General features: G+C 39.1%; 1 protein-coding gene across 5 annotated transcripts in view; it reads left to right on the top strand.

The window, feature by feature from the left end:
• CTNNA2 (catenin alpha 2) overlaps positions 1-19,971 on the top strand; it is a 1,046,049-nt gene that overhangs the window by 784,768 nt on the left and 241,310 nt on the right. For all 5 annotated transcript variants that reach the window (XM_060116852.1, XM_060116853.1, XM_060116851.1 and 2 more), the window contains one exon: positions 686-766. In XM_060116852.1, coding sequence (XP_059972835.1) covers positions 686-766 — 81 coding nt within the window. The remainder of the gene's footprint in view (positions 1-685; positions 767-19,971) is intronic.

Here is a 19,971-nt window from a genome sequence, read left to right as displayed (position 1 = left end):
ATACAGAAGTTACAAATGGCTTATGATATATTGGTATAAAATTCTGAATTCTGATCATTTACCTTAAGTTTCTTTTATAATTTAGTTTCTATTTCAGTCACCTTCTATTCAGAAGTGTGCTTACATAATAGAAAAACACAAAACATTTGTATTTGAAGGCAATAACAAAACATCCTTGTGTTTACTAATTGCTGAATGTCTGGAGAAGGGAAGAAAACATAGATTTGAATGGAGTTGAATATGGACATATGTGTAACCATCTTGAGAATGTATTGATTTCATCACTTTTTACTCCAGAGAAAATCAACTTTAGAGACCAAGTTGTACTAGCTGTGTATTGAAGATAATCTTTTTTTTTTTTTTTTTGCGGTATGTGGGCCTCTCACTGTCATGGCCTCTCCCGTTGCCGAGCACAGGCTCCGGATGCACAGGCTCAGCGGCCATGGCTCATGGGCCCAGCCGCTCTGTGGCATGTGGGATCTTCTCGGACTGGGGCACGAACCCGTGTCCCCTGCATCGGCAGACTGACTCTCAACCACTGCACCACCAGGGAAGCCTGAAGAGAATCATTTTTTAAAAATGTCTTGAACTCTACAACTCAAGTGTGTTTCTGAATTTTTTTAACCTGTAATGTCACTAACATTGAATTTTTCTAAATCAGAAATTATTTCTCTTTTCTTAATAGACTGGAAGAAAAGAAAAAGGAGATCCTCTAAACATTGCAATTGATAAGATGACCAAGAAAACAAGGGATCTAAGGAGACAGGTACTGTTTTTGTTTTTATTATAGGTTCATGGTACTTAGTGGGGGTTTTCTGAGAATGTCCTTTTTCAGGGTGTTGTGTTAGAGCTGATGTTCATCTCGCTATTCTTTATAACATCTACATATACACAGAAACTTTTCATCAACAACTTAGAGTCTGCTGAACAGAGAGAGATGTGACAGGTGCAAAGGGTGTGGTGATGAAAATAATCCCTGAGGTGAGGGAAGGTTGGGGAGAGCCCTCTCACTGGCCAGACACAATCTTCCCAGGTGGAGAGGTGATGCATTCTCTGCCTTCTTCATCTGGTTTTCAGTTTTTCAGACCCAGGTGTGTAAAGAACCAGCCTCTGATTTCTTCTGGGTCTTAAACTCCCAAGGCAATCTGTGAATAAACAAGAATGCCAATGGTTAATGAGAAACACAACTCTTAATCTGATGGGCTAATTGAGGTCTCTGACCCAGTGTATTTCCTCAAGGATATAAATCTAGGGGAAAATGTGTTTATCAGATGGTTGTTTGGGAAGCAGGGAACCAAAGCAAGGTAAGGCAGTTGGATGATTTAAATGGCTAATGGCATCATTTGTCTGAAGGGGTCCATGTTGGGGGAGGGGTGAGAAATCTCTAGTCAGGGCCCCTTTTCATCTTGAAAGTGCTACATGAACACTAGTACATGTTGTCTATAGGACAGTAAATCTTATTTTATATGTTGCCGTGGTGAGCTTCACTGTCTTCTCTCTCTTCTCTAGAAGAGACAATACCATCCATTAAGTTCCCAAAGAATTCCTTCATGATTTCTGCCTGAGAGACATCCTGTCTCCTTCTGGTAGCTTTTTCATATATCCATCTCATTAAGTGTTGATTGTGTTGGTCATCTGGAACCAACCACAGCCCTGGGGTAACACCTGCTTTACTTTCTCCATCTGGAAAAGCTGGACTGGCAGGGATGCATCACCTAGCACTCAGTCCTGCAGTTTGTCAAGAACAGACAAGATTAGCAAGGTGTCTGGGCAAGAACAGCCAAGGAGCATCTTAAAAAATGGTTTGAATGAGAGGAAAACACCACTTCAGATCACTGCTTGGGAGCTTCTGAGCTCTTTTCAGGATGTCACCAGACACACTTGAGCTAATGTCCTCTAGGAGATACCACAATTAGTTCTGGGATATGAAGACTCTAGTTTGCCCAGGTAACAAGCCATTTTGGGGAAAGCATTTTCTTTTTATTTTACCTTGAAAAAAAAGGAGAATAAAACATTGCATTCTTAGGCATTATTAGGTAATACCCAAAGAGCTGTATGGCCAGGTCTGCTTCTCCTTGCCCTCTTAGACAATCTTTCCATACAAAGCCCCCATCTGATATGAAATGATACTGCTAGTAGGAATTGGGATTGGGATTGGTGGGAAACAGTGAATCAGGTGTCTGGAGCTCAGGGTTTTACTTCTAGCTCTGCCACTAAACTGGCTGTATGACTGTGGATCCTTCATCTCTTGGTCTCCTTCTCCTATTTGTAAAAGTAAGAAGCCAAACTGGGTCTGTAAGCTATCTTTGAATGAGTCCATTTATTTTCTCTGCCAGAGGTCCTAATGCCATATAACTGCTGGTTTTAAAAGCAGTGGGAGGGCATCAGGCATCTCCTCTAAGGTTTACCTTTGGCTAGATTGTCAACGAGGCAAAATCCATGAAACGAGTCTTCCCTCCCCCTCTAGGTCTTAGTAGAGACCATTCTTTTACATTCTGGAGCCAGTACCCTTAAGTTCTCTGCACTCATGGACCTATCATAGGAATTTTTTTCTCTCATTAGGAAGGAATGGATAAAGTAGTTTTCACCCTGGTGTTACAATTATCAATAAATTGTCCACTCTTTTAGCTGTGGACAGTGGTGAAATTTGAAGGTAGATTCATTGTGGAATTTTAAAGCTTTGGTGACAAGATCCTTGGGGAGCTTCTTTTAGGGTGGCAGTAGAAGGAATATGTCATCCCCTCAAATCATTCCATGCATGAGTTTTTTCTTTTTTTTTTCTGCTCACCTTTCCCAACGATTGAGAGGAATAAGAGTAAAAGAAAGTTGTTTCATGATATTCAGATCCAACAGTTATGGCATAATTTCACACCACATCCCTGAATTTGGTTCAACCATCCTTCTCTTCCCCAGTATGCATTTCTAGAACTAAGATCGTCCTCATCTGTCAGTTCCATCCCTATCTATATGTTGGAATATTTTAATCTGTTTTTTCCCATTTCTTCTGTTTCTCCATGTACACCTGTACTGGTACAAAAGCTTCTCTGAGCTAAACAGAAGCTATCTAACATTTCTGTAGATGGAACATGCAAGGAGTTTGATTAGCTTGGCTCAGGTGCATCTTCAGTTTAGATTTAGGTAGCTAGTTAATTGGATTACAAAAGCTTTATCTGAGTTTCTGATAGCAGCTATGTGGTGGCCCAGTGAATGCTAGTGGCTCAAATAAATGAAAACTGAAACACTTTGTGTTCCTTCAATTACAGACAGGCCTTTGTTAGAAAAGATTCAAAATGAAAACCCTCAGCTATCTGGCTCCACTTCCTCATACACCTATATTTCTTTATACAATATTTAGATAAATTAAGTCACATAGGGAAGAAAGCTGAAATCAAAGAAAAATATTTCTAGTGACTATCATAAATTCCCACCCTTTCCATTTTCTCCCTCTTCCTCAGAGCCCTAAGATTGGGCAATGTTCTTCAGAAGGTGACCCTGGAGTCTTGCAAAGTTGTAGTCACCAAATTAAAAAATAAAGTCAATCTTGATTATTATTTTGAACTTGCCTAATGAAAGTGGACTTAAATTTGTAAACACATGAAAAAAAATCAAGCAATTGAATAAAAAGGATTTCTGTTTAAGTAGAATTTTGAACCAAGTAGAAGTCCCTTTTTTTCAGGCAGTATGTCCCAAGGAACTGGGGAGTCATAAATTGTGAAAAAGTTTGCAGGAACCTATGGGCGTTATTTCAACTGGTTGGCATGGATCCATCTTGCCAATTAAGCCCCTGAGAGTGGGCAGTGGTAGAACAGAATCCTTTTAAGAGTATTTTGTTTGGAATTAAAAATGGATTTAGGGGAACATAACTGCCAGCTTTAAGCATTTTGTTTTAATTTTAGAGCTGTGGGCACAGTATGCCCCATGTCTGAGCTACTGTCACTGCTGTGATTCTGGAGTCAGCCCATTATAAGAAAAAAAGCTTTTGGCCGAGTCCCTGCCTGAGTACCCAGTAGCCCACACGGTCTACCCATCCCTTAGAGAGGGCCCATTTGGTGTCTGCCAGCTGTTCCTCGATGTCCTCCTTCTATGTGCCACCTGTGAACTATTCTAGGCATGGTCTCGATTTTCCTTAAGCTTACAGTGACAATGGTTTATCCTGATTCTTATTTTGGTGCTTGTATTAGTCTTCACCCCCCCCGCCCAAGTTGATAAGCAAAGCAAGACCCAGATGTTTTCCTATGAGAAGTTAATAAGTAGTAATCATAACATGTTAGTGTGTTGCTAAACTTAGCAACTCTCTCTCATTCCCCAAACCAATCAATGGACTAACTCTTATTCCTTCACCCTTAATAGCCATCGTAATAATTCCAGCAATGAGATTCAGTGCGTCAACATGACAAAAGTGTCCATTTTGCTATCACAGTCAAAACTTTTTCAAAAGACAACCAAACCATGTATAGAATGATTTTACATTGGGATGCATACTTAATAGAATGGATTATATAACAAAGGATTACAAACAAACAAGCAAAACATGTCACTGGGTGGCACATTAAAGGTTGATTTACCAAGATCCTGCCTCCAGATAGGACTACAGGAAAAGCTTCCAAGATTAGTAAGAAATAATTACAGCTGAAGATTCCTCAGCTGTCCCCTTTGTGACCCAATTCCGTATATAAGAACTGTGGCTAAAGGTGGGTAGTCATCAGCTAGACCTTGTAAAATCACTGTCCACAAAATGTAAACTAAAAAATAGCTGACATATATTGAGTCCTTACAATGTGCCAGGCACTGTTCTAAGTTCTCTCTACAAATGGACCCTATTTAATCCTCATGCCAGCTCTGTGAGATAGAAAAGATTGTTACCATGTCCATTTTACAGATGGGGATGTGAAGCCAAGTAATGCATCCACGGCCATGCAAAGTATGGATTCATGGAGGTCCCAGTCCAGGCAGTCCGGCTGTGGGGTCTTGGCTCATAATCATTCCCCATCCTGCCAATCCATAGAACCAGTGGATACAGTTGGGTCACCCATACACTAATCTCCTTTGGGGGAGGCAGTTGGGGAAGAAGGAGTGTTCGTGTAATATATAGAGGTGCTTTGTGGTTTTCAACAGCACCTTTACCACCATGGGGTTGGGGATGAGTGACATGTACGTACTTCAGACAGAAAAAAACATCTGTGGTGCATGTCAAAAATAGGGTTCTTGTTTATGATAGGATATCATCTCTCAGGTCTCCAGCTGTTATGGTTCTCTGGAACCTCTTTTTAAAAAGTGCTATTATGTTTAGGTAGCTGGCTTCTCAAAGCATGAATTATAGACCTTCCAAAACATTTACAGAAAAAAGGGAATTTTAAAGCATTCAATTCTTCCTCACATCTGCTGATGGGGCCAATTATTTTTAGATTCATTGTAAGAAAACATTTTGAAATCATTTATTTCCAGACTTGAAGCTGCTTTCCTCATAAGGATATGAAGCTATCTATATGGCTACAATTTAAAAATTATGAAACAAAATATAGATTTCCTCCAAATGTTAAGGTTTGTGTTCTTCACATTGAAACCCTATGTCAGAGCTAACAATCCCTGGTCAGATAACCCCTAGGTCAGATTGCCGTGCTGCTGTAGAAATGTAGAGACCAGAAAATGATCCTACGGCAATTGGGGTTTAAAATACAGAACATAAGAAACTCTGGGACAGCTGAAAACAAATGTCATCAGAAACACCAAAATCAGAATCAAAAAGACCAGAAGGAGAAGAGCAGTGGTAGAAGAGAGCTCAAGAGCACTCTGAAAGGTGATCTTTGGACAAGTCTCCTGATCACGGTTGTACATTCAAGCTATCTCTATGTTAAGAAATTCCTGTTACAGCAGTCCTGAATGTCAGACCACCACATACTTATTTATCTCCTGGAAAACACTCATTAGGCCAAGTTCAAGGGACATGATTTTATCCTTGCAAATAGTTCTTAAAATATCACTATCAGCAAGTTCTTTCCTTACAAAGACACTATTCAAGACATGGAGTAGTTTAGTTGATTCCTGTGAGCCAACATGTGGTTGATGGTTCACACATGAACACAAGCTTACGGAAGATGCCAAGCTTGACCTCTCTCTCACTAGTGAGTCTAGATCACAGAAGGAGTCCAGGAGCTTGATCAATATTGATTAATCAAATAACACGTTGTACTGAGCAGAGGGATCTGTAACACATGTATGAATAGGAAACTGCCAGGCCCCAGAAGTCAAGGAAGAGTGAGATGGGGAAGGATACATAGCAATGTCTGAGTCTCAAGAGAATGTCTGAGACATTCAAGAGAATGTCTGCTTTTGGTCCTGTCTCTGACACCTCCTGTCCTAGGCAATGAGAATGCCAGATAAAATCTTGATCCTGACACTGGAAGATCCAATATAGGATTATAAAAAAATTCTATCATATTTTCCAGGATGTAACGCCTAAGCAGGAAAATTTGGAAGATTTTCAAAGATGATGATTCAAACAACAAGGGTTCGTTTTTTTTTTTTTTTTTGAATGTCCTTTCAGCTTACCCAGACATTTCAGAACATCCATCCTAAGTGCAGTCATTTAGTTCAGCTGATTCCACCTCCTATCTATGTTTCAAGTGCATTTCTTCCTCTCCACTGCTGTTGGCACTGCTTCATTGCTTTTCACAAAAAGGATGTTCACAGCCTCATAACCAGTACCTTGATCCCAGGGTCTCTACCTTCAGCGCACTGTAGCTCCAGCAGTCTCTTAGACCAGTATTAGCACATCTTCATGACTTTGCACTTGATGTTACTTCTGCCTGGAATGACCCCTTTCCCTCCTTTTAATTTTTTTCTTCCAGGAAAATTAACAATTTTTCCAAATGTCCTCCCTCCCTCCTTTTGTTTTGTTTTGTTTTTTTTTGTTCCTTTTAGGAAAATTCACATTTTTTCCTACAAGGCTTAGCTTAAATGTCACCTTATCATCACAACTTTATCCAATTTTTATAAACAGGGTTTATTCATTAGGCTCCTAAAGCATTTTAAAATAGCTTTATTATGACACTTTTTGCAGTCGATTTAAGTTGTTTATGTGCTTTTGCTTGTGCCCGTGTCCTGATATTCTTTGTTTCCTTAAGGCATATCTTAGCGCCCAAAATAAAGTAAGTTGCTACCACAAAGGTGTTGAAAAGATGAAGAATCCTCTGTATGCAGCTATCCCACCCCAAAATATCCCAATCATCAACTTCCCTCTGTTCTAAGCTCTCATGTTTTTGCTTCTGTTGTTTTAAGAACAAGATTTGTTACCTTAAAAAGTCCCGTTTTACTGTAATAACAGCTTTTTCCATCTTAAGAGAGAGCTTCTATGCTTTAACCCAGATGTCTCCTGCTGCTGGGCTGGCTTGAGAAAAGTCAGCTCAAGAACCTGACAAAATGCAGATACAGGTATCCCCCACTTTCTGAAAGTCCATTTTATGCCATTTTGCTTTTATGAAATACCTACATTAGTTCCTGTTTTTGCTAACTGAAAGAAATCTGGAGGATTTTTGCTTTTACAAAAAAAAAAGGAAACGCAAAAATCTGTCCAGTATTTTGCAGCCAGCTCTTATACAGGCCGTGGGCACCGCGAGTAGCAAGAGTGGCGCCACCAAGCCCTTTCTCCGGGAACTACACTCAACATCTCAGCATTCAGCTGCCATAGCTTTGAACTGTGTTTATAAGCATCTGTGTTTTATCTTGATTTATTTTGTGAATCCATTGGCAAGATGCATCATACGGTAGTTGCTTGTTCGGTTTACAGCATTTCGGCTTACAAACGGTTTCATAGGGACGCTCTACTTTCGGATAGCGGGAGAAGCCTGTATATGGTTCCATTTTGAGAGATTTCTGATTTCAGGTACAGACGGTGGTAACTTAAACTCTGTATCATGCTAAGCTTTCTGGGTAATTGTGATGTTCTGGCAGGTTTGAATTCCACTGCCTTTGTTTCTGATGGTGGGAACTTTTAGATCTCCTTACAGTCCTTTGGAAGATTTACTTGAGCATTCCAGAAGCCCTCCACGTTCTCTCCAATCCATTTGGTGTCTTCTAGACCTCACCACTTCACAGATACAATACTTGTTTTAAGGGAGGGAGAATCCAAGCTTGAGCCTCTTCTCCCCATGGGCCAAGATTAGAAATGGATGGTCTAATTGTTTACTGTGCTGTGTTGAAGGGCTTGGCAAGATCTGTGCTTTCTGGGGCAGGGCCAAGTGGAGGTGAAGGGGAAAGAGGCAGTAGCCTATGGCACATAATTTTAGAGAGAACCAAAAAACTGAGTAATCAAGATAAATAATATTTTCTGCAGTATTTTAGAAAATTGAAATTAATGCAAAAATATTCGTGATGAGCATCTTATCAACATTGTAAATAAAGACAGGATAAGTAGCAAGGCAGTGCTGAGCTATACTGAAGCCTGAAGCAAAAGAAAAACCCAGCAATACTGATCCTGTTTTTATGTACAGCGTTGCTATTTTGTTTATGATGGGTGACTCTCCTTAGACTTGGCTCTCCTCCAGAGCTTCTGTCTCTTAATGTCTTTACTGCACCTGCTATATGAGAGAGTTTACCCCCAAAGTCTCAATGTCAGGCGGTTTTCTTTTTTCTCCTACGTTAGTGGCAAAAGGGATGACTTTTAAATTTTGTGATGAGATGACACCTTGGACTCCAGATTTGAAGACCTATTTGAATTGTGGTGTCTTTTAGGTTGTCTTGCTCCAAATGCATTTCTTTCTGATGTGTATCACAGTGATAAGAGCTTTTTTTTATGGCACTCTGAAGTGCTTCAGAGAAAATGGAGAGCATTTTAATACTGCTGATTTACTCTTTCAGGTCTACAGTAATTTCCTTACTGCCTCATTATAAGGCTTGGCTTAATTTACTCTACACATAATGTTTACTGATGCACATATGGTGCCACATTTCAGGAAACTGTACCCAGAACAGGTATTTTTGTCAGGCTGGAGCATGGAAAATTTCCTTCATATACAGAAAAAAAGGTAAGAAATTTAATCATCTCAACAAAGAATGTCCTCCAACGAGAGGGAGAAAAATCACACCCATCTTTAACTTCAGAAAGAGGGATACAGTCTCTCATTTTTTTTTTATTGGAGTATAGTTGCTTTACAATATTGTGTTATTTTATGTTGTACGACAAAGTGAATCAGCTATATATATACATATATCCCCTCATGTTTGGACTTCCTTCTCATTTAGGTCACCACAGATCATTGAGTAGAGTTCCCTGTGCTATACAGTGGATTCTCATTAGTTATCCATTTTATACATAGTATCAATTGTTTATATATGCCAATCCCAATCTCCGACTTCATCCCACCACCACCCCTTTTCCCCCTTGGTATCCATATGTTTGTTCTCTACTTCTATGTCTCTATTTCTGCTTTGTAAATAAGGTCATCTATACCAATTTTTTCAGATTCCACATATATGTGTTAATATACGGTGGATACAGTCTGTTTAAATGCTTATTTTAAAAGTTGAATGATGATTATATGTTTATAAAGATTTGAAGTTACCCCTAAAATCAGAGGGGGGATAGAAGTAGGGGAAAAGGAGAGGTAGGAAAATAAAGGAATAATATCTTCTGAACTTTTTTCTCAACCAGCTTTGAAAAAAGAGAGATGGATTCAGTGGTCATGGACTTATAAACTCTTAGAAGTAGAAGGGACCTCTAAGGTCTTTTCTCAGGGCAAAAGGTCTTTCTTCAGCATCCTTAACACCACCTGCAACAGCCTCTGCTTTAGATATGGGAGCTTATCCCTTTACTCAGCATCTGGTACCATTACTGGGCAATTTTAGTAGCTAGGAAATTGAGTTAAGATCAGTGATTTTGTAATTATCAACCATTGATGTTGCTTTTGTGCTGCAAAACTGATTTTTTTTCTACTTTGTCTAAGTTTAAGGCCCAGATAAAAGCTTCAGTAAAGAACTCTATTTAGAGTTTCAAAGACCTACAAATAGTGATTATTACTGCATATGAATTCATGGCTTCACAACCACTTGGCTTGCCTTTCCATAACTCTGAATTCTAAGAGTGGTTAGGCTTAGGAACGGAGCAGCTGCTGCTGTCTTGTCATTGAAAGCTGAAATAGCCAACTTTCTTAATCATCTGATCCATTGTTCCTATTTGTATCTGGTTATGTATGAAGGTCAAAAAAGCAAAGCTGAAACCCACTGAAACTGTTGGACATTTGCTTAACAAGTGTCCATTCTCTCCTTGACACTTTATCTACAGTTTGATTCTACAGTCTATTATTATCAAAAGATTTTATTTTTACAGAGTTGCATTTTGAAGCTATGACAGTGAAATTACATTTATTACTGATATAAAGCTGGTAAGTTAGTGAACCCATGTGGGCGGATTCTGAAGCCTGTCCTTTTAATGACTGTAGTTGTTAGAGTTGATACACTTTCGTCTTAATTTATAGTTTTTATTAAAATTCCATTAATGGGAAGGCTATAAGGTAAATATCAATTAATAATGTCTTGAGATCCTCAATAATAATCAAAATAATAGCTTTCCTCTTCAATATCATCATTTGTTTTTTCTTCCTTAAATCATCCATATCTGTGGCTAGCCCTGTGCAAGACACTGAGACATGAATGAGATTTTGATAATTATTTTCCTAATTAATCACAGGGGAAAAAAGTAAAGGACTTTCATTTTAACTGGGGTGGGAGATAGCTGATTAAATGCAAATTGAGAGACTAGCTGACCTGCCTGGTATATTCAGTAAGAAAGAGATGAATGGATTGTGCCCCAGTGTTCTAGGGTTAGAGAGGAACGATTTGTCTTGAAGGCTCTGGTGATAAGAGGGGATTTTCCATCTGATCCAACCATAAGTGCTTGTCAGAAGTTTGGGTGAATAACCAGTCTCAGTACCTCCTCTCTCATTCCACAATTTCTTGGTTTTTCATGAGTACATCAATCCTGTTAACTCTTAAGGGCAGTACGTCTATACCTTTATTTGATTCCTTCAATTTCAGTGAAGATCAAGCTGCCTTTAAGTAGCTGCAGTTGGAGTTGCAGCTGTATGAAGGGGGTGACAGAGAAGTTGAAGAGCACCTTTGGTCAAGGCGAGCTGGGAGGTCCATGCAGGCGAACATGGGCGAGAGAGGGCTCAGAGTCACAGGGGCAGGAAGAAGGGAGCACTAATGAACCATGCCGACTGAGCAGATTTCCCTCAGCCCCTCCTTTGAAATCCGAAGGCTTAGATCAATGTGACCCTGAGGCTGTAGTTATAGATGCCATAATAACCAGGTGAAAGTAGATCACTTGTGACTTTCATTGTGTCTGTAAATTACCATAGCAACCAGCTTGTCTGTTGCTCTTTGGGTGCATTCACTGTATATTTGTCCAGTCTGTGGAAATACTCTCAATATGTTTGCCAAATTAGGAGGAAATATCAGGATTTGGAGTCCAGTCCAGGTCAGAACACTTACTGAGGTAATGAGCAGGCTGGGCAACCCAACCAGATACCCTCCTAGTCCACAGAATTTTTAGGAAAATTCAACAACTCCTGCTTTTACAGATAACCATTCCTCTGTTCTTTGTCTCAAAGTGTCCGCTAGAAATGGAATTGCTTAAACACCATTGAAATAACCTATGTTTTCTAGCAGAGTGTGAGGCAAAGAGAATAAAAGTCAACTTGGTCAAGTAAAACAGTCAGACTGGCCCCTTGGGGACTCTTGAGGCCATTTCCAGGCTCCTTATTTCTCTTCTTAAACAGGTAACTGTTGGGTACTGCAGATGCTCAGTTCTAAGTAAAGAGTGGGTGAATGGAGCTTGAAATAGCCAGGGATTTGCAGTACTAGTGAAGCAACAGAGTGACATGGACAGAGTGATAAGGTTGCAAGACTTAACGTCCATGGATGAAACCACATAAAACAGGTGCCTGCAAACCTGTGGCCCAAATCTGGCCTTCTGCCTGTTTAGGTAAAGCAGTTATATTGTCAGTATTTGTTCTATAATGGCAGAGTTGAGTAGTTGCGGTAGAGACCAACTGGCTGCAAAGACTAAATTATATATTGTCTGGCCTTTTATAGGAAAAGTAGGGCAACCCATGCTCTAGAAGTAAGAGTCTGCTTGAGATGAAACAAATATGGTGTAAGAGTCCAGATCTCCTGAAAAACTGAAAGACCTGAAGTCTGACTGTCTCCTGCCTTTCCCTTAAACAGTGATAGCATCAGTCATGTTATAGGATTTCCGCAAACTTAGAAATGTGGAGTAATCATTAGGGCTCTGTCTGAAATGAAGCCCCTCTAGGGAAAAATTCAGCAGATGTTGGAAACACTGTGCAATAGTTAAAGACAGGAAGTGAAGAAGTATAGCGTACGGGGGCAGAGCTCGGGAGAGAGAAGTTAGCTCAGAGGTACACGATTATCTATAACTGGATTAGAGCAGGGGAACATGGGTGAAAGGCTTTCTCTTTTAGAAAATGTGATGGGCTCTTTGATGACCACAAATGGTCAGAAGTTTTAGAGGTTCATTTACAAGTGACATATGTACCAACAGTAAGTGCTCATCATCCATCTTCCCTTATCTAGTGTTGTAATGTGGAATGACCAGAAATATGGAAGTATGGGGCCAGATGATTCTATCTGGTACAAATCCTGCCACACTCTGGCTGGTGTACAAAACTGACCCCACTAGAAAGAAATATGGTTTTAGAGAGTTGTTCTCCTCTGTATTTTGCTCTTAATATACTTTTTATAGGCTTCTATTGTTAGCCTTCTATAAAACCATCCATTCAATGATTATCTCTCTCAATTGCCAATGCAGTTGGTGCGGGGGGGGCATCAAATCTTTCTTTGAGCAATATTTCATAAAATTCCTAAGAGTCCTTGCTAGATTTAACTTATTTGATACAACTCTTGACTCTCTCACATTGGATTCAAGCGCTTATGCCCATTCAATACCAGTTAATCAATGGCAGATAATAAATACTCGGAATGAAATATGCAGCTATCTAAACTTAGATCCTCCTTTGTGGTAAGCAATGCCTTAGGGGATATAGTGCTGGGGGTAAATTGTTGACTAGGTGTGGGAGTGAAGGATGGAAAAAAAGATCATCTTTGTCCAATTGGGCTTTGTGAATTTGAACAGCCAGATTCATAAACACATAGACCTTAAGTAAAATAGCACTATTCTTGGAACCAGAGACCTGACTCTAGTATTTTCTATGTGTAACTAGTGGACCCTCCCTTTCCTCGTCTCTCAGGATATAACAAAGAAAATGATGCTCGCCCTGCAAACCACATCTATCACCCTTACCATGACATTGTAAATAAGGTCAAATGAAATAATGTCTAGGAAATTTCTCTGCAAGATATAAAAGTGAACATGCACAGGATTAATATTAAGGGCAATGAGCAGCTGGAAACTGAGTAGAACTTCCAAATACACAGAATAATCGGTCTGCTTTTCAGGGTGGGTTAAGGGCTCTGAACAAGGTGTTATACTAGAAATATCTTTTCCACCGTCACCTATGCTGCCTAAAATTCCACCCTTTTGAAATACCAAAACTTCCAGGCTAACAAACTGCATATTTGAAAGTATGTCTGTTCTGATGGAGAGGTGGAGGAATCCTGAGAGAACCTTTCTAAGTGAGAAAAAGTCTTTAGTAATATGATGTGAAAGATATTAACAAATTTGGACTCTTTTAGGGTGTTCCCTAGGCCAGCCTCCAATACACTGAATAGGAGGAGCTCATGCTTGCCTCTAAGCAGCGTTTTTGAGGCCAGTCAAGTATATGTGGTTAAGTTGATCACTGTAGCTTTATTAGTAATTGGGAATTGAGGTAACAGAGGAATTTTTAGCAATGAGTGAGAGTAGATGATTTGTCTTATTTTTCTTTGTGTCCCTGGTCAAACATAGTGCTTGGTACACCCTGAACTCTTCAAATGCTAGTAGAAGGAATGAATGAGTGAACACCAATTACTGAGTAGAAGCAGTGGAATAAAGAAAGAGATAAAGCATATTTTTTTCTTCTCTGTGAATTTCTTACTACTCTTATAATAATGTCCCTGCCTACTTTGAGCTAATTGCATTACTACCTACCCCATTTTATTTTTGTGCATTTACTCTTATTTGTTTTCTTTGATCTAACATTTAAATCTCTTTAATACTAATGTGGCATTTGTGTAGATTTTTCTTTATGGATCTTTTTTTTTCCCCCTGTGAGATCAGAAAAAGATGTTGAAATGCACAACTGAAGACAGATTATTAAGGGGCCTTTATTACCTTTACAAGAATGAACAACTAGAATCAAGAATGTATGATGGGGAAAGGGTAGTTTCTTCAATAAATAGTTAGGAAAACTGGATATCCACATACAGAAGAATAAAATAGGACTCCTGTCTTACACCATATACAAAAATCAACTCAAAATTATTTAAAAACTTGAACATAAGACCTGAAACCATAAAATTCCTAGAAGAAAACATAGGGGATAAGCTCCTTGGAAGTGGCCTTTGCAATGAGTTTTGGGATTTGACACCAAAAGCAAAGGCAACCGAAGCAAAAACAAACAAACAATCAAAAACAAATGGACTACATCAAAGTAAAACCTTCTGTATAGCAAAGGAAGCCATCAACAAAATGAAAAGGAAACTTATGGAATGGGAGAAAATATTTGCAAATCATATATATTTTCAGGGGTTAATATCCAAAATATCCAAAGAACTCATACAACTCAACAGCAGGAAAAGAAACAATCCCATTAAAAATGGACAGAGAACCCAAATAGTCATTTCTCCAAAGAGATATACAAGTGGCCAACAAGTACATGCTCAACATAGCTAATCATCAGGGAAATGCAAATCGAAACCACAGAGATATCATCTCATACCTGTTACGATGGCCAGAGATAACAAGTGTTGGTGAGGATGTGGAGGAAAGAGAACACTTGTGCACTGTTGGTGGGAGTATAAGTTGGTGCAACCACTGTGGAAAACAGTATGGAGATTCCTCAAAAAGGTAAAAATAAAACTACCATATGATCTGCTCCTCCACTTCTGGATATATATCCAAAAGAAATGAGAACAGAATAGCAAAGAAATATCTGAACTCCCATGTCCATGCAACATTATTGACAATAGTCAAGATATGGAAGCAATCTAAGTGTCCATCAACAGATGAATGGATAAAGAAGGTGTGAGATATATATAAAATACACACATACACACACACACACACAAAATGGAATATTATTCAGCCATGAGAAAGAAGGAAATTCTGCCATTTGTGACAATATAGATGAGCCTTGAGGGCATTATGTTAAGTGACAAAAGCCAAACTGAGAAAGACAAATACTGCTTGGTATCACTTATATGTGGAATCTTAAAGAAAAAAGTGAAACTCGTAAATGTGGAAAATAGAAAAGTGGCTGCAAGGGGCTGGAGGATGGGAGAATGGGAAGAGGTTGGTTAACAGGTACAAACTTTAACCTATGAGATGAATAAGGTCTGAGAGTCTCCTGTAAATAATAAAGTGACTATAATTAATAACACTGTACTGTAAAGTTGAAATTTTCCAAGAGAGTAGAACTTAAAGTTCTGACCAAAAAACCAAAAAAAAAAAAAAAAAAAAAAATGTATGTGAGGTGATGGATATGTTAATTAACTAGATGGGAGGAATCCTTTCACAATGTATATGTATATCAAATCACCACGATGTACTCTTTAAATATCTTAAAATTTTATTTTAATCTCAATTTTATCTCAATAAAACTGAAATTAAAGAAAGAATGAATGTCTACCCATTAAAAAGATTTGCATAGGTGTCCTTTCATTGGTTAGATTAAAATTGGGCATACAGCCTTCAAAGTCTCATCCAAGTTTAAGCTTCTCTGATTCTTGTTGGCTGGGGAGGGCCATTTTTTACTTGAACTGTCTTTTTCAGAGAACTGTTTCATATTCATCAAATGGTTGCAGATTTTTAAACTCTGCAAAACACTTTTGCAGTATCTATTTGAAAGTGGCTCAATACACATCATACCTTCCTCATGTCCCACCCCATTGGCAGCCCATTTTGGTCGTTTTTGAGACAGTTTATTCTTCTTCTTGAGTTTGTGAGTTAAACTCTATCCTATAATCACTCTGCCCTCTTATGAAATAAGAAAGTGAATTGTTAGAATAGTTGTGATCCATCAACTGTATTTCTTTTGGTTTGCTGAAGAAAATGTAGTTGTTTATATTGATGAATAGCCCTAATTGGGTAAAATAGACTGGTAGTGCTGAGCTAATACCTTTAAATGTCTTGGCTTAGGCAATTAATATTCCCTTGTCACACATACATTTAAATAGTTGGAAGAAAGTCTTGTGTTCTTGACTCCTGTCAGACTTAACGAATGATTTTGTCAAGTCATTCCTTTCTGCTCTGGTTGATTGATAGCTAAATTTTGGTCTTCTAGCTTATGTAAAAAGTGTTAACTATGCCTTTCAGCTTGTAGGCAAGGGCATTTAAACCATTCTAATAGTCAATTTACCGAGGAATTACATTGCCTGTTTACTGGAGGGGTCAAAAAATGTGCCCCTATTCATCAGAGACACAAATCACAGGGCTCATGAGCTAATGAATGCAGTATTTATGAGTCCCTGCACTTGCTGGATGATACCAAGTTCAAGGTGTCCCTGGTCCTGGCTGCTTAGGACTCTGGGTCTCAATTTTGGATGTGCCTTTGCTCATGGACTATGTCATAGATAGATATATTTAGGATGAATATGATTTGATCCTAAAACTCTTAAGAATGAGAAAAAACCTAGAATGCTAGATTGTCACAGTACTAACCTTCATCTGCACCTTTCAAAGATATCTCTATAATAATGCAGATCCCTTCTAACCTCTGTCACCACCTGGCTTATAGATTTTCATACATACCATAATTACCATCTGAAAGCAGGGGAAGTGGATCCCAATCATTTCTGGGAGGACTCTCACTCCTGTTGACTTAAGCCTTTGTTGAGAATCTGACAATTTACTGTTTTAAAACACTTTGACCAAAAAGTTTTAATAAGATAGTTACATAAAAGCAAGTAAGACCCATGGACATGTTTTTGCAGTAGACATATCTTGACCCATGAGTCCTCCATTTTTTTTTTCTTTACAGACTCATAAAGCCCCAGGAAGTCACAGAGTCTCATAGTGAGTATATAGGAGGTCCCTTTCAGCTCCTGGAATGGGGATTCATTAGGACTCAGCATCACTTCTGCCTCTGGAGGGACAACTTACTCCCTCTTGGGGTATCCATCTGCCCCTGGGTCTGTTTCCCATCCTCTCTACTGGGGTTTTCTTTCTTTCTTTTTTTTTTTTCTTTTATTATCCTGGGGGAATCTTTTAGAACTCTTCATGCACTTCACTCATCATCCAGAAAGCTGGATCACGTATATTCCTGTAATTTTATGCACCATCAGTATCTATATACCTTTGCTTTCAGTCAATAATGTATGCAAAGCTGAAAAAAATTAGACAAAGGAGAGGTTGCATATACTACTAGTTCAGAGTGTGAACTCTTGGGCCAGCCTGGGTTCAAATCCTGCCACTGTCACTTATCAGTCATGTGAATGTGGACAAGTAACATTCAATTGCCTCAGTTTCCTCACCTATAAAATGGAGAACATAGTACCCAGGTCTTTTCAGAGAAATAAATGAGTTATTCCAATCAGTTAGAACAGTGTCTGACACAAAATAAGCATTAAAGTCTGCTAATATGACATACTAATTCTCCCCAATCCTTTCCTGCTCCCCTTTTTACCACCTTTTCTCCATTGCCCACTGCTGCAATCCACTTCTGCCTTCTGAGTTCACCCTCCATTCCACCGATCTCTCTTTTGCTTCCTTGTATTGCCTCCAGTGATGATGGGCTCCACGTTCTGCTAACATTTTTACCAGCACTAAGGAAAGCTGCTGTACATGCTGGATTGAGGCCTTCTGGAGATCCATGATGACCCAGCACTGCCTGGGATCCTAAGGCAATATTTCATTCTCTCTTCCCATGAAAGCAATTGCCCTTGCCTACTGTGGTATAAGAAGGGGACTTTGGTATGGTGCTGTGCATACTGGGACAGAAAATGGAGCCAGCAGAAGGAGCCAAGTACCTGCTGCTATTCTTCAGGATGATCCCTGACCAACCCTTCCCTGTCTTAGTCCCCATGACTTGTCTTTTCAGGACAATTTCAAACTAAAAATTGGTTAAATCTATAAAAATAAGAAATTGCAGCTGTGATGTTTTTAAGCATAACCCAGAGCTTATAATTGTACATGTAGAGCAGACTACTGTTAATCCAGCGCTTTTGGCCAAAGAACTGAGTTAGAATGACACCAACCAGTCAACTGATTGATCAGAAATTTATTTTGATGGTGGCTCCCCCCAAAAATGGTTCAGTGACCACAAAAACTTATTCTAGTTTAGTATGTATATTATCAGTCATCTATTGTCACAATAGTGCAGTATAATATCTCAATGGCATGCAGAAATAGCTTTTGTTGCTCAGTAGTCTAGGGTGGTCACCTTAGTCAAGCCTTCTCATGTGTATGGGCTTAATTGCTCTTCACTGACATAAGATGGTCTTGATGGGAATGACTGAGGTGACTTAGTTCTATTCCACATGTTTGTCTCCCTCCTCCTGGGACAAGCAGTCTAGCCTAGGCATGTCCTACTCATGAGAATGGCAGACTAACTAAACCAAGCAAGTCCACTACACCAAGGAAATTCACACCTGCATGTATCATAATTGTCAACATCCATTGACCCTAAGCATGCCACATGGCCCAGCCCAGAGCCAGAGAAGGCAGACAATACGGAGTTACATGACAATGGGCTTGGGTAGAGGAAGGTGAAGAATGGGGCCATTCATATAACAAATCTACAACAGTTATCTACTCAGTGCTTTTTAATCCATCAGCAAGATATGTATCAACTGTTATCTTGACTGCATCAGCACTCCTAGAGGAGAAATCTAGAGGGCATGGACTGTTTATCTGACTAAACTAAACCATCATGTGTTTGTTATTTAGGGGCATGCACATTGGTGTTTCTAATGATGACATTTGTGCTTTGAATTGGTCCAGTAAGGCCTGAACTGGGGAGAGGGGTATATGGAGAAAAGCATGAAGCCTGATGAACTGTTCTTCTTCCTTTTTCTTTTTCTTTTTAAAGAAGTAAGGTTTCATAAAGGAAAGAAGCTAGTATCCTAATTAAAATTATTTTGCTTCACAGAAGATAGTGCCATCAGGATAATGAATAGAATGACCAAAGGATTTTATGTGTTTCTCATAAAGAAACAAAATAAAGGGAAAAAAAAGGGATTATTCTCTGAGTGCTCTTGCACAAGCTTCATAGATATGCCTCTGCTCCCCCCACAGCTGCCCCCACCCCCATCCCAAACTGTGAGCAGTGCTGTCATTACCAGTGCACTGTGTGCATTGGCAGCACCTTAGTTTATTAAAGTGGTTTTGGGTGGATTACTGCACTGATTACCTTAATTGACCTTCAGACTGGCTAAAATTTGCCTGATTTAATGAGGCTTAATTCTTGTCAAGCCCCTAGGCTAGATGGCTCCTGGCCCAGACACTTTTTTGTTTTGATTTTTCATTTTTAATAACAATTAAACCCCAAAGCTTAAGGAAACATGGTAAAATATGTCAGTGATTGTGAAGAGTCCAGAGCAGCTGTATCCATGGAAATATTTAAGGTTCAAAGTTTTGAGCCCATTTAAAATCACCCTCTACCCTGAATTTGACCTTGATTGGTGTATCTTACATCATTGTAGTGAAGTAAAGACTATTATTCTTAACAAGATTTTTCTAAACATCTGTCTAAATGACAAGACATGTTAAAACAATCAGCCATTTGTTAAATATCATGAGCCCAGCCTAGATTTGGGTGTTAACTCTTATTTCTGAAAATCAAGATGGCACTGGATTGT

The sequence above is a fragment of the Mesoplodon densirostris genome, chromosome 14 (genome assembly GCF_025265405.1).
Source record: "Mesoplodon densirostris isolate mMesDen1 chromosome 14, mMesDen1 primary haplotype, whole genome shotgun sequence".
Classification (NCBI taxonomy): Eukaryota; Metazoa; Chordata; class Mammalia; order Artiodactyla; family Ziphiidae; genus Mesoplodon; species Mesoplodon densirostris.
The sequence above is the reverse complement of the archived record's forward strand: the minus strand, read 5'-3'. Positions and strand labels throughout refer to the sequence as shown.